The 19,234-nt window shown below is 53.7% G+C and overlaps 1 protein-coding gene across 1 annotated transcript in view; it reads right to left on the bottom strand.

Annotated features, from left to right (window-relative positions):
• The window catches only part of CD82 (CD82 molecule), a 54,298-nt gene that overhangs the window by 19,052 nt on the left and 16,012 nt on the right, over positions 1–19,234 (bottom strand). Inside the window, exons 2-4 of the mRNA XM_012505931.2 lie at positions 14,103–14,184; positions 6,968–7,050; positions 1,132–1,204 (exon numbers count right to left, since the gene is read on the bottom strand). Coding sequence (XP_012361385.1) covers positions 1,132–1,204; positions 6,968–7,030 — 136 coding nt within the window. The 5' untranslated portion in view covers positions 7,031–7,050; positions 14,103–14,184. The remainder of the gene's footprint in view (positions 1–1,131; positions 1,205–6,967; positions 7,051–14,102; positions 14,185–19,234) is intronic.

Here is a 19,234-nt window from a genome sequence, read left to right as displayed (position 1 = left end):
GTCAGATGTGGCTAGAGTGTAGATCATCCTTGCTTTCCATCTCCTGGAGGGGAGGCCTAGCCCCTGGGGCCAGGGGGACAGATGTGGCCCCTCCATCATCACACCCTAGCTAGGTTCCGCTTTATGTAAATCAAGCAGCTGTCATGGGCCACATTCCAAACCAGCTGCCTTGGGCAGCTGCTGGGAGAAGAGAGCCAAGGCCGCACTCAGTGAGGGGAGTGGCACGGCTGTCCCCTGGGGGCTTCCGCTGTGCCTCCCTCCCACCACAGGGAGCCCCTGAGAGGTCAACGCAGCAGGCCCTGATGGCTTCCTGGAGGAGGCTGAGCAGGCGCAGAAGGGCTCTTATCCTTGTAAAAATGCCTTAGGCCCCTTTCCTTCTGCCTCTGGTGAGAGAAGGGGTTTCCACACTGTGGCTCACCCTGCCATGTGCTGCATTTAGGACCAAAGCTCTTGGAGTTCGAGTCCCACACCTACCATTTAGAAGCTGTGTGAACTTCAGCAAGGGACTTAACCTCTCTGAGCCTCTGTTCGTTCATTGGTAAGGCGGGAATAGAACAGTATCTACCTCACAGGGCTGTGGTGGGATTAAGACAGTTTATTGGTGCAAACTGCTTGGCACATGAGGAGCATGATAATTGGTGACTGTGCCTGGAACCTTCCTCATCTGTGCACACACCTGACCCACCTAGCTGCTGCCGGGCTTATAGCGAAGCACAACTCATAGCAGGTGCCTCATCAGCCCCTGACTATCTTTCCTACATCCCTGTGAAATGGGAGGGGCTGTTGCCTACATTCTGCTGGATGGACAAGTGACGGGACAGAGAATGTAAGAGGTTTTCCTAAGGTCAGGGCCAAGGGAAGGGGCCAGGAAGGGAAAACAAGCCTCCCTCATCCCCCGTGTTTCCCCAGACAACAGCAGCTTTGTTCGGGGAAGAAGAGACAATTCCTTTTGGAAACCCCTGCAGAGGGAGCCATTGGCAGTGGTGGGCAGCAGGACCTGGCCACATCCCTGAGGTCAGCGGGAAAAGCGACAGGCATTGAAGCCGAAGCGCTTATGGGAGCAGCTGTGTCTGCGCCCTGGCCCTCCCCTCTCCAGTGGGCCTGGGTCTGGGGAAGCTGAGGGGTCCTTACGCAGGACAGAGATGAAACTGCTCTTGTCGGCCAGGATCCACACTCCGAAGCCCAGGATCACTGCGCCCAGGATCTGGAAGGAGAAGGGAGCAGTTAATGGGGAGCCAAGAGCAGATAGGGTGAGAGCCCTTCCTCTGCCAGCTGTCCCTGGAACCCAAGTCGGGGTGGGCAGGGCAGGGGGCCACAGAGGGCACCACCTCCACCCTTCTCCAGCCCAGAGATGTCCAGATGGCCTCAGGTCCCACATCCCAGCAAGCCAGACACCAGGACCCTGGGCAGGGAATCCCTCCTGCCTCCCATCTTGCCCCCCTCCACCATGTGTGATTCAGCCGAGCCTCCTGGTGCAGCCTCCTGCCAGGGGCACCCTTCCTTCCACATCTCCTGGCTCTTTTCTCAGCTCATCCCCCTGACTCCACCCAGTTCAGGGCCTGGGAGCTTCCCAAACAAGAAAGGCTCTGAGGAGGACCCTCCGTGGACTCGAACATCAAAGCCCAGCTCATCCCCAGGTCTGAACAACGGGGTCACCTGCCACAGGAGCCTTCTCTGACCCCCTCAGGCAGACTTGGGTGCCCCCATTCTGCAGCAACCACTGTCCGACCCTACTTAACAGTCATTCCGACTGGGTCTAACTGCTGTGTTGGTTTCTCTGGCTGAACTGTGAGCTCCCTGAGGGCAAGGCTGGTTGGAGGCAGCTCTGCATCCCCAGCAGCTCTATAGCACTGGGTGCTAAGTGGCTGGGGGAATGAATGAGCTGATGAACCAAACTGCAAATGCAAGACTAGAAAGGGAAATGAAGGTCAGGCCCGGTGGTTCATGCCTGTAATCCCAACACTTTGTGAGGCCCAGGCAGGAGGATCACTTGAGCCCCGGAGTTTGAGACCAGCCTGGGCAACACAGTGAGACCTCAACTCTACAAAAAATTTCAAAAATTAGCCAATGTGGTGGTGCATGCCTGTAGTCCCAGCTACTGGGGAAGCTGAGGAGAGAGAATCACTTGGCCCCAGGGAAGTCAGGGCTGCAGTGAACTGTGTTCATGACATGGCCCTCCAGCCTGGGTGACAGGGCAAGACCCCCTCCTTCTGCCCCCCACAAAAAGGTAAAAATGAATGAGGTGTTACAAATAAGGATCCCAAGCCCAGGGATTCCCTGCCTCTCTCCCATCTACCAGGGCTGAGCTCATCTCCCCAGGTGGAGTCCCAGCCAAGATCCACCATCCCACAAAGCTGGCAAAGGCTGGGGAAGTGCCTGCCATCTGGGCAAAGATGCAGGTTTCCTTTGGAGGTGGGGGTGGCCCTGTGTCAACCCACAAGGCTGGCCATTAGTGGGGGCCTGGACTGGGCCCACCTGGTGGATGACCCATCTTGAAACTCCCACCTGTATCACAGCTCTGGGTTCCCACCTCAGCCATCATCCCATAATCTCAGGTCGGAGGCCGGCAGCTGCCCAGAGCCCTGAGCCTGGGGCTGGCCTGGGCACAGGGCCTCCATCAGTATCATTCTATCATTATCAAAGACCAGAGCCAGGACCGGCCCAAGACACAAGGCACCTGCCTCAGGTGTAACACATGAGGAGGCACCAAAAACTCAGGCGGGTAGATCACCTGAGGTCAGGAGTTTGAGACCAGCCTGGCCAACATGGCGAAACCCCATCTGTACTAAAAATACAATCAGCTGGGCGTGTTGATGGGGGCCTGTAATCCCGGCTACTCAGGAGGCTGAGGCAGGAGAATCACTTGAACTCAGGAAGCAGAGGTTGCAGTGAGCCGAGGTCACGCCACTGCACTCCAGCCTGGACAACAAGAGTGAGACTCCGTCTCAAAAAAAAAAAAAAAAAATTAATTAAGGCCAAAAATCCATGATAACTGAACTATTAAACTTTGAAATAAAATGTTGACAGTATCAGTATTATCGATGTTTCCTTTTGCCCCAGGGCCCAGGTGGCTCAGCAGGGGGTTGCCTCTCTCCCCTTACCCTTGTACTTGCCTTAAAGACCACTGTGACTGATGACTACAACCGCAAAGGCATGGTGACCACCCCACGTCTGCCCCCCAGTGTCTCCCACCAGAATCATCACTGAGGTGTTATCTGTCCTCTCCTCTCTCCCAGTGAGATGGGCCCTGTAATTGACCTCATTTTATACACAGGGAATTTTATATGAGGCCTTGATTTTATCCATCAGCGACTGGAAGCCAGGTGGTGGCAGGTGAGCTATAGGAATATTTTGGATCCATCCTGGGCCTTCACCCTGAAAGCCAGTCTCAGGACAGAAAAGCCCCTGAGACACTGGGGAGGAGAAGGGTCTGCTGGAAGGTAGGTCCACCTTAATTTGCACAGCTGGGGGAAATGGGGGCTTTCCAGGACCTGGGAGTTTGGTTCCCCAAGACCTGCAACCCTACCCAGCCCTCAACCACCCCACAGCACAGCGAGGCAGGGGCCAGTGCTCAGGCCCACATCTGCTCCCTCTGCATCTCAGACCCATGTGGGCAGAGCCCCTGCCCCCATTCCCTCCCGAATTCACAGGGTGGGACAGGAGGGAGGACAGCCCCTAGCAAAAGGGAATGGGAGGCAGGACAGAAAATCCCCTCTTGGGCCGGGCGCGGTGGCTCACGCTTGTAATCCCAGCACTTTGGGAGGCCGAGGTGGGTGGATCACGAGGTCAGGAGATCGAGACCATGGTGAAACCCCGTCTCCACTAAAAATACAAAAAAATTAGCCGGGCGTGGTGGCGGGCGCCTGTAGTCCCAGCTACTCGGAGAGGCTGAGGCAGGAGAATGGCGTGAACCCGGGAGGCGGAGCTTGCAGTGAGCCGAGATTGCGCCACTGCACTCCAGCCTGGGCGACAGAGCGAGACTCCGTCTCAAAAAAAAAAAAAAAAAAAAAAAAAAAAAGAAAATCCCCTCTTGGTACACATAATCCCAAGTAGATCAAAACCCCACACTACTCAGCTGGCTCCTCAGCTTGCCAAGGGGAACCCAGAGAGCAAAGTCCCCGGGGCTACCCGTTCAGCCCCTCTGCAGGTCTGATAACCCCAGCCTGATGGTCAGATGTGGCTGGATCAGCCACAGGGCTGTGGCAGAACCAGAAAGGAGGCTGGGCAGCCTACCAGAATGGGCAAGGCACCATGGTACCCCCTTTTTCTCTGTGAACCAAGACTGGAGCTGTGGGGCAGGCCCCATGTTAATCACTCCCCAGCCCTTCCCCAATCCCCAGATGGGACCCATCAGGAGCCAGGACCCTCAGAGCAGTGAGCGTCCTTCCCCAGCAAAGCCACAGCACCAGCGCCTCTGCATTCCTTTGGACCTGAGAAAAGTGGCAATGCGCTGGGGAGTCTGGAGTCCGGAGGGAGTACAGGCAAAGACATACAGGTGCACATGCGCGCAGACGCAAGCACACATAGCAGCCACAGGGATTTTTCCAAACCACAAATCCAACCATGAAACCCCTCCCAATGTGCATAAAACAAAGAGGCTGACCGGGTCTGTGCCTGGGGAGGTGCACTCTGCCTCCACCGGCTGCCCCTGCTGCCAGGATCCCCCTCTCCAAAGCCGCACCCAGAACCCCAGGAAGCCTTTGCTGACCTCCATGACCAGGCCAAGAGCCTCATCTGCTTTCCGAAGAGCCTATCTGTTCCTAGTACCCCCAACAACTGCAATTTTTCATGCATTTGAGTAGTTATTTGATGGAAGCCCACTGCTCCCTAGGACATAAGCTCCGGAAGTACAGCAATCAGGGCTCTTCCGCCCTGAACATCTGAAGATACTGACGTGTCAGATACACATTTGTTGAGGAGTAAACAAGCCCGTTCTGCCTCCTCCAGCCCTCCTCTTTCACTCTCACCCTCCTCTTTCACTCTCACCCTCCTGTCATACAAGCTGCCCCTCCCCCCTCCAGCATCCTGATGGGTCATCCTAGGCCCCAGTACACAGACAGTTAACACCTGACTCCTGCCAGCCCCTGGAGGAGCCAAAAGGAGGCCAAGCCCTGGCCAGAGAGCAGCTTTTCCAGTCCCTGGTTCCATAGGGCAGCCTGCAAGCAGGACGGAAAGGGACACCCTGGCTGAAACCACCAACTCCACTCCCTTTCTCTACGAAGGTCTCCCCAACCCCCACTGCATGAAGGAAAGTTTCTTTATCCCTGAAACCCAAGCTCCGTGACATCCTAGGCAAGAGCCCAGGCCCCCCTCTCTAGTCCCTAAAGCCCCCAGGGATAGAGCGACAGCGCCCACGCACCCCTTCCCCCAAGTCCTGGCCCATTGGCCTTTATGCTGGGTCTCGGCCCAGACACCAAGTGCTTGCCAGGAAAAGCTTGGCTTTGCCTGCACGGGCAGCTGCTTCCCAAAGTCCTAGGGCAGCCAGGAGAGACCTGACCACCAAGCTGGGGAAGCCCAAGCCCAGCCTGGGGTGGGTTCCAGGCCCGGCTGCCATAAGCAGAGGGCCAGAGCCACAGTGGGGCCTCACAGGGTCCTCCAGGAGGGAGCTGGGGCTGGGGCCAGGTTGGACAAAAAGCAAGGCAGGCAGCGCCAGGGCTTCCTGTGTGTGCGTGTGTGTGTGCACACTTGTGTGCGGGTGCCAGGAACACACGTGTACATGTCTGTGCATTGGGTTAAAGCTATGAAGGGGGAATTTAAAAAAAAAATTTTTTTTTTTGTAGAGAAACAGGGTCTTGCTATGTTGCCCAAGCTGGTCTAGAACTCCTGGACTCAAACAATCCTCCTGCCTTGGCCTCCCAAAGCACTGGGATTACCGGCAAGACCTACCATGTCCGGCCTGAAGGGGAATTTGGAATGATTCTTGTTTATTTCCCAAACTTCCCATAAACTATGTAACTTGTAACGTAAACCCCCCGCTCCGCAAACAAGTAATTAATATCTACCGTAGAAAATCGGGAAAATACAGAGATGCATAAAGAATAAAATCAAAATTCCCAAGAATCCCAACATTAACATTGACGTATTTCCTTCTCCTCTCAAAAATACTCACTTTTTTATGAATATGTACATTTAAAACTTTGGATCATAAGAAACATCCTACTGTACAACCTGATTTTTTTTTAACACTATAGGGTAAACCATCAACACAGAGAAGCCAGCGCCCCCAGCACTACTCTGAGGCTATGAAGTCCTCTCCAGGGCACTGGCCCCCCACACAACACACCCTCACTCACACACACCCCACCATCCCAGCAACTCCAAGGCAAGAGGCAGCCCACGCCAGGCCAGAGAGGAAAGCCGAGGCCCCAGGAAATCCAGCAGTCAATGTCCACGGAGCTCACATCTGGATGGCCCATCTGCTGGGGTGGGTCTGGGGAAGGAGGTATGTGCCCTTCACTGGCCCCAAGCCTGGCGCCCTCTTGCTCACCCTATGAGAGCTCAGGGAGACACCTGCCCATGACAGGGTTGGGGGTGTGATAGGGGCAACTGGGACCTGGAACTGTCACAGGTCAATTCTTCACACGGGCAGGGTGGGGGCCAGGACAGGACTAGAGAGATGCTAGGAGGCTTCTTCTAGCTGCTCCTGCTGTTGAGTTAGGGGATGTCCAGGGGCTCTCCTCTCCCTCCCCATACCCCCCTCCAGCCCTGGCCAGCCCAGGCTTTGGGTGCTCTAGGAGAGGGGAAGGCCGGGTCAGGAATCCAGTGCTTGGTCAAAGGACCAGCTGGGAATGGCGGGGAATCTCCTCGCCACCCCCACTAGGTTCCACTGGAGATGGTTTGTCCTCAGTCCCCACCCACCAAATCCCCCCAATCCCTGGCCCGGTCGGCTCTGGAAAGGCTCAGGCTGGGATGCCCCTGGGAGGAGAATCTTTTCGGAGGCGGTCAGGGCGGCAGGGGACATACTTACAAAGAAGATCAAGTTGAAGAGGAAGAGAAAGTATTTGGTGACTTTGATACAGGCTGAGCCCATCCTGCCAGTCCTGGAGCTTCCTAGGGGAAGAAAGAAGTCAGGCAGGCCAGTGAGGTGATCAGCTCAGTCTGCCCTTGCAGCAACCCCAGGAGGTGGACTCACCCTGTCCCTGCCTTACAAGACGCAGAGGCCCAGAGAGGTTAGACAACTAGCCCAAAGCCACACAGCTAGGAAATGAGGTCTCACAAGCAGTCTCGTGTGCCAGGTACTTGACGCTTGGCAGTTAGGATCTGGATCAGCCACTGCACTGGGGCCGGGGCTGGTGGGAGGGAGGGACAGAGGGAGACCCTCATCCCTCACCTCCATGACCCAGGCTCTGGAACTTGCACAGATGGACTCTGTTTGAAGTCAGGGGGCCAGGAAGTTAGTGATCCATTGACAGAGACCCAGAGGTGTGACCTGTGCTTGGTAGTTCCACAGACTACCTGTAGGACTAGGGGCTGGGAGTTGTGGGGTCTGCCAAGGTGAGAAGGGGAATTTTGGCTTCTCGGAAAATAGGCTGAGTGTCCCGGCTTCTTATTACAAAGGGAATAAACATGCATTGTAGAACACCTAACAAATACAGAAAAACAAAACCAAGCAGAATGTATCTCACCCCAGAGATTAAAAACTGTCATCATTTTAGTAGCTATAATTCGTGTGTGTGTGTGTGTGTGTGTGTGACAAATGGTTCCAAACAAAATTGGGCTCATTCTGTATAGTGTTTTATAGCCTGTTTTTTTCATTCTACAATCTTCACTCTCTATATGTTGATAAAATGCTCTTCATAGTTTCACATGTTGCATAGGATTCCATCCTATTAGTACTTATTAACATTTGGGGGCTCACAGAGTCCCCCCAAAAATTCATGTGTTGTTAGCATTTTGTGATGCTAATAATTTCTGGGAGTTCATGGACCTCTGAAACCCATTCAGGAACCCCAGTGGCCCCAGGTTAAAGTCTCAGATGTGGCCATCCCATGGAAGCATTTAACTGATACTCTAAGATCGGACACACAGGTTGTTTCCAAGTTTTCACAGTCTCCCCGATGACACAAGTTGTGCTTCTGAAATGACACAAACCATGCTTGGGCATGCTGTGCCCCCTCCACTCCAAAAGACCCCAGGCAAGGGGAGGGCCGCGGGAGGAAGAGGGAAGCTGGAAGCTGACTGTTCTCACCCTGACTCAGAGGCCAGAAAATCCAGGAGTGCCAACGGCCAGCCTTCAGCCCCTTTGGGGCAAAGGGAGCCAGCACCGCCGGGCAGCTGGGGCCTGGACAGCTGGCCTGGGACAGCTGCATGGGCAGAGCTGGGCTGGGGGGGTGGAGGGGACGGCACCAGGCCCACTTGTGTTTCCCTGCCTTATGGAGGGGGAAGGGCAGGCCACAGAGCAAAGGGGAAGGAAAGCCAGAGGCCTGGGCTTCACTCCTTCCTCCAGCACCACTTGAAAGTTTTGAATTTCCCTAGCTACACACAGGTTCCCTCCTCTTTTCCGGACATGCTAATGATCAACAATCTTCCATCCTCCTTGTCAAGTGGGAGCTCAGCTTCCACTTCGCACATCTCCGGTGATGGGGAAGGTGGCTAATGAGGAGGAGTCATGACCTCCCAAGGGGTCCAGTCCAGTTTTCTTTCCTCTAACAGCTTTGTTAGAGGAAGTTTTCTTTAAGTGCCTTTCTAAAGGGCAGATTTGGGAGGTATAACATGAAGCAAAGCTGCCCAAGTTAGGAGAAAGCTGCCTGGGTGGTAGTGAGCTTCCCATCACAAGCGGCATGGAAGCAAAGTCTAAAAAAATACTCATGGGGGATTTAAGTGCTACACAGGGAGATTAGACCAAATGGTTCTTCCAGTCTAGGGGGCTCCAAGGCCTGGGTCTGAGAATTGCAGAGATGGCAGTGACTCGGGAGCCAGGGCAGTGCAGCCTGGGCAGCTCCCCAGACCTAGAGAGGAGAAAACATGACTTCCCCATGCCCAGGAAGCCAGAGATCTTCAATGCCCCAAACCCCGTCCTGGCCTAGGAAGGCCTCCTGGGGGTCTTCACTACATCAAGGATAGCTATTGTTTTTCCTCTCTCTCTCCACCCAGCACAGAGCCTGACATACCACAGGCACTTCACAAACTAAACAGCAAGAGAAGAGAGATTCTCTCCCAAAGCCAGGCGGCATCTGTTCTTCTTTCCTACCATGGATCTGCTGTGTTTCAGCCTGACCAGGTCTCCTCCCAGTAAACAATACGGGGCATGCCCCAAGAGACCAACCCAGGTTCAGCGTCCGAGCAGCAGTAGCTAGGCCACCCCTTCACCAGAAGAACATCCACTAACTGCAGTCCGCCAACTATGCGTCTCGGCAGTGGGGCCATTTGCATACTTGTGAAATTGGAGAAGTGTGGAAAGAGTTCTTTGGCAACCCTGAGTCAGATCCATGGTGGTGCAGTTTCAGAAAGTCCGGGAAAGGGGTTACTACAATTTCCAGCTCACACGTCCTCTGCTCAGCCTCGCGGCGGGGCATTCAGCGAAGGGCAGCTTTTAGAAAAGAATAAGTATAAGCCAGGCATGGTGTCTCATGCCTGTAATCCCAGCACTCTGGGAGGCCGAGGCTGGCAGAAGACCTGAGGTCAGGAGTTCAAGACCAGCCTGGCCAACATGGTGAAACCCCGTCCGTCTCTACTAAAAATACAAAATTAGCCAGGCGTGGGGGTGGGTGCCTGTAATCCCAGCTACTGGGGAGGCTGAGGCACAAGAATCGCTTGAACCCAGGAGGTGGAGGTTGCAGTGAGCTGAGATTGTGCCACTGCACTCCAGCCTGGGCAACAGAGCGAGACTCTGTCTCAAAAAAATAGAAACAAAAATAAGAGTAAGTATGACGTCTGTAAGGAGAAGGAGTGGCCGCCGCCAGGGAATAGCAACTACAAGTGGCCATTTTCAGAGGTCATCCCCCATCACCCTCACAACCAGCCCAGGAAGTGGGTATTCCTATCCCTGGCAGACCAGAGGCTCAGATAGGTTCAGTAACTTGCCCAAGTCACACAGCTCATAAGTGGCAGTGGTTTTCAGAGCCCAAGATCTTTCTTCTGTGAAGTGGTCCCTCCTGGACAGTAGCCAGGATTATAAAGGGATCTTTGGGGATGGCTGGGTTTCCTTTGTCCAGTTAGGTGTGAGGACAAAAGGACTGCTCAGAGGAGCTCTGCTCAGAGGGCAAGGAGGAGGCTGGGAAACCTTGTCACCAAGGCAGATGTGGCTGGGCTGGTATTCCCATGATATTCCAGACCCTGGGCAAGCTTGGCTGGTCCCTTGGTCATGCACACAAATTGCATCAGGCACTGGGCTAAGCTCTTCAGCCCTCTACGTGCAAACGGGGGCACAGAGGGGAGAAGAAGCCTGCCCAAGGTCACAAGTAGGAGGACCGGCAACGGCAAGGATAGGGCCCAGGCCGCCCGGCCCCTTACACCACCCATGGGCTCCATCCCACACAGGAGGCAGCTGGGTGGGTCCAGACGCTGAAATGAGAGCCAGGCAGCCCAGTCAAATGGGACAGACCCAGAGGTACCTGGACATCACCCGAGGGAGGAGCAGGTGCTGATAACTGGAACCTGGGATGGGCGGCTCCCAGGCACGCTGGCCAAGATCCAGAAGACAAAGTCTTCCTGCCCTGCAAGTGCAGATGCTTCTGCCTCAAAGTGACAGGGAGCGGAGGGTGAAGAACGTTCTCTACACTCAGCAGGAGATGGGCAAATCCCACACAGGCAAGGGAGTCAGCTCAGCCTGAGGCGGGGACACACCCAGGTCACCCACGATGGGCTGTGGCATCAACTTCAAGGAATCCACAACCACCATCAAGCTCCAAGGAGCCCCCGAGGTTGAATTCAGAGGGCCAGGGGTTATGCCCAGCTCTGCCCTCCCATACTGAGAGCTGAGCCTCAGTCTGCTATCCATGAGACAGAAATAAGCGTTGGTGTGGAGTCAGGGTTGGTAAACTGCAGCCTGCAGACCAAATCCAGCCCCCTGCCTGTTTTTTATACAGCTTCTGAGCTAAGAACAGAGTTCATCTTTTTTTTTTTTTGGAGAGAGAATCTCCCTCTGTTGCCCAGGCTGGAGGGCAGTGGCGCAATCTCGGCTCACTGCAAGCTCTGCCTCCTGGGTTCACACCATTCTCCTGCCTCAGCCTCTCAAGTAGCTGGGACTACAGGCACCCGCCACCACGCCCGACTAATTTTGTTTTTGTATTTTTAGTAGAGACGGGGTTTCACTGTGTTAGCCAGGATGGTCTCGATCTCCTGACCTCGTGATCCGCCTGCCTCGGCCTCCCAAAGTGCTGGGATTACAGACGTGAGCCACTGTGCCCGGGGCAGATTTCATATTTTTAAATAGTTAAAAATATTCTTTAATGCATGAAAATTACATGGAATCTAAATTTCTGCACACAGCCATGCCTACTGGTCTATCTGGCTCTTTACAGAAAAAGCCTGCCGGCCCCTGGTGTAGAGGATCACATGGTGCACCCACAAGTGTCTGTAAGAGGCAGCAACGGTCGCCAGGCGCGGTGGCTCACGCCTGTAATTCCAGCACTTTGGGAGGCCGAGGCAGGCAGATCACGAGGTCAGGAGATTGAGACCATCCTGACTAACATGATGAAACCCTGTCTCTACTAAAAATACAAAAAATTAGCCGGGCGTGGTGGTGGGCGCCTGTAGTCCCAGCTACTTGGGACGCTGAGGCAGGAGAATGGTGTAAACCCAGGAGGTGGAACTTGCAGTGAGCCGAGATCGCGCCACTGCACTCCAGCCTGGGCGACAGAGCGAGACTCCATCTCAAAAACAAAACAAAACAAAGAGGCAGCAAAGGGTCAGGACTACCCTTAGCACGGGAACTTTAGAGAAAGAAAACAGCCAGCTGGGTGGCAGGAATCGATTGTGACTTAGAGAGAGAAGACGCAGGATCCCTGAACAAGGGTTCAAATCCTGGCTTTGCCAATGTGTGGCCACAGAGGAGGGACTTCCTGGGCCTCATTCATCTCCTTGGGGAGTGGAACTCCCAACTGGACTCCCGTCCTGAAGAGGGAGTGAGGTCAGCGCCTGGTACAGTCAGGACTCGATGACCCGGAGCTGGGGCTGGTGTCTGTATTATCATCATCATCAGTTGGCTCAGTACTTGCAGAAGACGCAAGGGATGAGGATTTAATTTACAGATGATCTTAAGCCAATGTTAGGCTTTCTTGTGTATACTTTTGGTAAACATTGGAGAGTCCGTCCAAGCTTTCCTGTGTTAAAAACACTGACAACTCAAGGGAATGAGATGCAAGCACATCTTATGGGAAACTTCCAGAACAGTCACAGAGAGCTGTGAGCAGCAGGATGGAGGGACTGATCTTTGTTATGGTGCTGGCTGTTGTTTTCAGGCACTCTTGCTCTTGCTCTGTCACCCAGGCTGGAGTGCAGTGGCACGATCTTGGCTCCTGGCAACCTCCGTCTCCTAGGGTCAAGTGATTCTCCTCCTTCAGCCTCCAGAGTCGCTGGGATTACAGGCGTGTGCCATCACGCCCGGCTAACTTTTGTGTATTAGTAGAGACAGGGTTTTGCCGTGTTGGCCAGGCTGGTCTTGAACTCTTGACCTCAGGTGATACACCTGCCTAGGCCTCCCAAAGTGCTGGGATTATAGGCGTGAGCCACCGTTCCTGGTGAGGTGCTGATCTTATGTTATACTTGACACCAGGTAAATTGACCATTTCTGAGCAACTGCAATTTTAATTGACCAAATATATCATTTTATGCCAAATCAGTTTGTATAATAAAATTATTATATGAATATTTTGCCAAATTCTACTCATCATTTAACACTCACCTCTGAAATCACCTCACCTCCAGGAAACTTCCTACTCCAGCCAGCTCTGTCATCACTACCACTGCCACCCCCTGACCCCCAAGACACATGTTGGTTAGGGGCACTCCCTCTCTCCTTCCTTCCAGTGGCACTGGAGACTAGAGCAGCTCCCTGAACAGGCTCTGGCATCAGGCTGCCTTGGATTTGAATGCAGTTCTAATGCCTCCTAGCTGTGTGACCTTGGACAAGTGACTTAACCTCTCTGAGCCTCACTTTACTCATCTGTGAAATGACAAAGATAAAACTTATTTTGCAGGCTGGGTGCTGTGGCTCAAGCCTGTAACCCCAGCACTTTGGGAGGTTGAGGCGGGCGGATCACGAGGTCAGGAGTTCGAGACCAGCCTGGCCAACATGGTGAAACCCCATCTCTATTAAAAATATAAAAATTAGCTGGGCATGGTGGCGGGTGCCTGCAGTCCCAGCTACTTGGGAGGCTGAGGAAGAGGAATCACTTGAACCCAGGAGGTGGAGGTGGCAGTGAGCCAAGATCGTACCATTGCACTCCAGCCTGGGTGACACAGTGAGACTCCATCTAAAAAAAAAAAAAAAAAACGACAAAAAAAACCCCCCAAAACCCTACTTTGCAGATTTGTCCAGACATTAAATTAGGGCAAAATGCCTGCCACATGGTCAGCTGTGGATAAACGGCAGTTCCTATAATGCGTGCTGTGCAGTCACTTTCTACTTACCTGTCCATTTCCCCTGAGGACTGTGATACCTTGACGGGAAGACTGTTATTTACGAGAACAAGGCAGACTCCCAACAAATGTTGCTGAATGAAAGACTGGGTGGATGCGGGCATGGATGGGTAGGTAGGTGGACGGATGGATGGACAGACAGATGGAGGGACTGCCACAAAGAACACCAGGGCTTTCACGTTCTCGGCCACCTGAAGGCAGTCTGAGACCCACTGCCCCTGAGTCCACAGGGACGGTTCTCAGGCCTCTTCTGTCCTTGCCCGCAGGGCAGGTCGGGGGTGTGTCAGGTGCTCAACCCTGGGCCAGCTCTGAATGCCAGGACCTGCTGCCTAGCCTCCCCAGGGACCAGCACTCCAGGACTCTAAATGCTGTAGGAGCCAGAGAAGGGGAAGAAGTGGTCCCTCCACCCACCAGGTGGCTCAGACTGAACACCTGAGGGCCATGCTCAGTCTCCACCTTCCTCGCCTCACAGCCCAAGTGTGTCCCCTCCAACCCAGCACTCCTCTCGGCCCAGGACTTACCTTCCACTAAACCAGTGTAGCTGGTCACAGGGCCCACTTCTGCCTGTGCCCACGTGTCGTCCACACAGCAGCAGGGAGGACTCTGAAAAACACGACCCAGATCTCGTCACTCCTGTCTGTGACTCTCCAAAGGTAATGTGGCTGAAGACATATTCACTATAAATCCAGGCTCCCTGTGTGGCCGGCGGGGCCCTGCCGGGGTTGCCACTCCTCTGTCCTCTTCCCCCGACAGGCTCACGTGGCCTCTTTCCTGTTGTCCTGGTATATCAGGCCCCAGGCCCTTATACCCACCTGAGGGCCTTTGCAAAAGGGTTTCTCTGCCAGAATTACTCTTTTCCCATATTTTCCCACAGGCCTTGGCTCAGAAGGCTGACATCCCTCCTCCCAAAGGCCCTCCCTAAACACCCAATCTATTCAGAAGGCCTCAACTCCAGCTGCTCATTACAATCAACACAGGCCATGCCCAGGCCCCCTGCCCCAACCAAGTCTTCAGGATCTCTAGGGGTAGGGCTGGGCTCCCCAGGAGACTCAGATGAGCAGCCCGGGTTGACATCTGGGTTGTTACACGGCACCCTCACGGCAGTTAGCCTATTTGTTCACTAGTGTGTCTGCATCCGCCACTAGAATACGGGCTTCTCAAGGGGAGGGGCTGCACCTGTGCCACTCACCCTGCGTCCCAGAGCCTAGAACAGTGCCTTGTGTGTAAGAAGCTCTCAATGTATGTTTTTCGGAAGCAAGAGAGAAAAGGGAGGTCTAGAGAGATCAGGGAAGATTTCTTAGACCAGAATTGATCCTGCAGCTGGAGGTTTCTGATCCTTAGAATGATATCGCTGGATTGGGGTAGAGGTGGGTTGCTTCCTCCTAAGACAGGATTTTTTTAAATATATATATTTGTTGGAGACAGGACCTCTGTCTCCAAGGCTGGAGTGCAATGGTGTAAACACAGCTCACTGCAGCCTCAACCTCCTGGGCTTAAGTGATCCTCCTGCCTCAGCCTCCCATAGAGTTGGGACCACAGGTACACGCCACGATGCCTGGCTGATTGTTTTGTAGAAATGGGGTCTCACTTTATTGCCCAGACTTGTCTCAGATGCCTGGGGTCAAGCAAGGATTTTAATCTCCTTTGGGTCAGAAAAGCTGACGGAAGCTGTGAACTCTCCCTAGTAAGATGCACACAGATGGGCAGGCACATACTTCCTTCCAGTTTCAGGAGGTCACAGGCCCTGGAAAGCCTACCTGGGGACCAAGGTTTTTTCTGCCCCCATCTCCTAAATGCCCTAGAGTGGTGGTCCCCAGCCTTGGCTGCACACAGGAATTACCCTAGGAGTTCTGAAAGTTGTTGATGCTTGGCCCCCCACTGCCAGAGACCCTGATGAGTTGTTCTGGGGTACAGCCTGGACATCAGGGTTTCTTCAGTTCTCCAGGGGGTTCCAGTGTATTGAGACCCACTGCCATGGCTCCATCCCTCACACTGGCCAGTCTCTCTGCTCCTCAGTGGGGTGTAGGCAGGCCTGGGGTTTCTGGTGCAGCAGCGCCTGGCCAGGGAGAATCTGCCTGGCACTCTGGCATCTGAAAAAGTGTCACATGAAGCTCCCTGCACCATCTTCCAACCCGGACTGCCTCAAGGCTCCTTCCACTCCAGTCTGTTACCCCAGAACAGTATCACTGTGCATGAGAAGAACTTTGAGATCACTGCATTTTTCAGAGGAGCCAGAGAGAGCAAGAGATGGCAGGTGGCACAGCAAGCTTGGGCTAAGCATGAAGTGGAGAACTTAAGATTCCCAGTCCAGAGCTCCTTTCTCTACCTGTGGCCCTGTCCCTGCACACTGGGGCTCCCACATGGGAGGGATAAGAAGTACGGGACTCGGAATCACAGAGCTGGCCCTTGGCTCCCACCCCTGGCTCTGCCGGGTATCTGCCACATGACCTTGGGAAACACTGCAGAGCTGCTCCCTTATCCACAGATGGGGATGCCAACCCCGCCCACCCACCTCAGGCATGAAGGTGAATCGCCATCAGGCTAGTGCATAGTAGGGTGCAATCTATGCTGGTGCCTGGCCCTCTCCACCCACTCTCCCTGCCTGAAGATGCCACATCTGCCACACCTTGCCAGCTGTGTAGCCTTGGGTGATCACCTTATCACTGTGCCTCAGCTTTCCCACCTGTAAAATGAACTTAATAATGGGTTGTGGTCAGGCTTAAAGAGTTTGTATCTATAAAGTGCCTGGCACCCAGTAAATGTCAGATAAATGTTACCAACTATGATGATGATGATGATGATGATGATGATGATCTGGAAAAGTTGTTGCTTTCCTGACCAACAGTCTGAAGCTCTGTGAGGCCTGATCCAGTCTCCAGCCACGTGCCCATCCTGGAGAGGCTCTGTGCCAGAAGATGACCACTGCTGCTGGGTGAGGGGTTGGGGGAGAAGTAGGACCAGGCTGGGCCGCCTAAGGAAGGAGGAGCCTCTGCCTCTAGCCTCCAGGCTGTGCCACTGGGAACTGCCTGAGACTCAGAGGTCCAGCCAGTTTGGTGAGTTGGGCATCCGATCCCGTGGGAGCTCGGTCTGCCCAGTCAGGCAGAAAGTGGAGTGAGAAAGCCTGGCCGGGCTACTGTGCCCTGGATGCCAGCCCATCTGCAGGCACTCCACCTGCAGGCTGGTTCTCGGCCACCAGCTCTCTGGTCCTCTGGACTTTGTCCTGATCACCCATGGGAAGAGGCTGGGCACAGACGGCTGTGTTTGTTTTCATGTTTGACAGGTGCTGTGTTTCCTGAAATCCCCGCTGACACCAGGACCAGGGCCTGGCTTTTTGACCTCTCACTATCTTATTTTTCAATCTCTGGTCTTACTCTTATTGTTGATATTAACCCCCACCCACCAGAAAAAAAAAATAGCTGCTACTCTGGGCGACAGGAGAAGCGTGAGCATAAGCAGGACGAGGGCCTCAGGTTTCCTTTAACACCTAGGGTTTGGCCCAGGCGCAGTGGCTCACACCTGTAATCCCAGCACGTTGGGAGGCCGAGGCAGGCAGATCACCTGAGGTCAGGAGTTAGAGACCAGCCTGGGCAACATGGTGAAACTCCATCTCTACTAAAAATGCAAAAAATTAGCTGGGCATGGGGGCGGGTGCCCATGTAATCTCAGCTACCTAGGAGGCTAAGGCAGGAGAACTACTTGAACCCGGGAAGCAGAGGTTGCAGTGGGAGGGGATCGTGCCACTGCACTCCAGCCTAGGCAACAAGAACAAAACTCTGTCTCAAAAACAAAAACAAAAACAAAAACAGAATCCTAGGCTTCAATCCCAGCTCTGCTTCCTCCTAGCTGTGTGAGCTTGAGCAAGTGAGTTACTAAACCCCTCTGAGCCCCAACATTCCCAACTCTAACACCAAGATGCTGGTGGGATCCCCATCTCATGGGATTGTTTGAGGAGCAGGAAACGACATGGAAGGAGCTTTGGGGTCACTGTCAGCTCCTCACCACAAAGTGAGGAGATCCCGCCACTACCACTGCCACCAAGGTGGGAAGAAACACATCCAAATCAGACCTTTCCAGGAATCACAGGATTTCAGAGCCCAAAGTGCCTCTCTATTTGTCTTAGAGATTAAGGAAGAGCCCCCTGTCACTGGATCCCATGAACCAGTGAGACAGGCTCCCTCTCTCCTGAGAGAGCTGGGATTGACAGCTGACACTGGGGGAAAGGAGGCCGGGGTCCAACAGCAACACAGGCCAGCAGTCATCCCTGAATATTATGCCATTGCCCACTGTATCCCATGCAATCTCCATAACACCCTGGATTATTATTAAACGAGAGATTATTGAGAGATTATTATCCCCATTTAAGAGACAGAGGGACTGAGACTCAGAGGTTCAGTGACTTGCCTAAGGCCACACAAGTGGCTAAGCTATGATTAAAATTCAGGTCCGATTTCAGAGAGCTGAAAGCTCTTTCATCCTCACCTGCTGCCCAAATGAACAAGGTAAATGGTGCAGCCCACCATCCCACCCTTCCACACCTCTGACGCCTGCTGCCTGATCCTCTGACCCTACTCCAGATCCCTGAGGCCTGACTCTCAGCTTCCTTTCAGGAAGGAAAAGAGCAGCTCCACCTAATCCTGACTGGGACATTCCTTCAGTTTGGCTGATGAAGCTGACAGATGTGGCCCTTCTCAGGAGATTTTGCTTTGAACCCCTAGCAATGAGACTGGAGAGCCTTTAGATAAGGAAAGGGGCCGCTCTGACAGGAGAGTGCAGAGTGGGAACCAGCAGATACCTGGAGTCCTCCAGCATTCCTGCCTGGACCCCATGCAGCCAAAGAATCAAGCTGAGGCTGAGCCATAGCCCCTGACCTCTTGCTTTCCACAGCTTCCTTGCTTGACTGTTTTTGGCTTCTTAGCCAGCTGCTTGGGCCCCAGACAGCCCCCACTCCCTCCCAATGCTAGGTGCCAAGACTCACACTCAGATTCACAGGGCAGGAATGGCCTTTGACATCGCTAGCTCAGCCCACACTTCTCAGATGAAGATTGATGTCCAGAGAAGAAAACGAACCCCTACCCCCACCCCTTCTGGGGAATGTGCAAGTTCAGTGTGTATGTTGGGGGATAGGGAGGGAATTGGGTAGGGCAGTCAGTGTTTCCCAGCCTGTTTGGCATCATGATGCACGTTGAGAAGTATACCTATTTGTTCAGCACACTGGGATGGACAGATAGATACATCTGGCTTGAGGTTACTAGCCTAGGGCTCTGTTCTCAAGGGCTCCAGAGATAACCATCTCAACAGCTCACTGATCAGAAAGCTCTAACCTAGAGGGATATTTAGGAGCTAAAGAGAGGTTGCAAGAAGCCCCAGATTCCAGAGGCCCTGACAACAGGTTTCCCAGGTGGGCTCTCAGGGGTCAGCCATCTTTTGAGGCCCCCTCCCAGTGCCACAACTGGAGGCAGAATAATGAAGCAGATGATAGTATGGGCCCTGAGAGAGACCTAAATTCCAAATCTCATTTCTCACATGACCTCTGGCGAGCTGCCTACCTGCATTGAGCCTCAGTGTTCTCATCAGTAAAACAGGCTGTCTAGGACTCTCCAAGAGGAAACCAGAATCAGCGTGCCAAACCCAAGGTTGTAAGCATGACACAGGC

The sequence above is a fragment of the Nomascus leucogenys genome, chromosome 15 (assembly GCF_006542625.1).
Source record: "Nomascus leucogenys isolate Asia chromosome 15, Asia_NLE_v1, whole genome shotgun sequence".
Lineage (NCBI taxonomy): Eukaryota > Metazoa > Chordata > Mammalia > Primates > Hylobatidae > Nomascus > Nomascus leucogenys.
The sequence above is the reverse complement of the archived record's forward strand: the minus strand, read 5'-3'. Positions and strand labels throughout refer to the sequence as shown.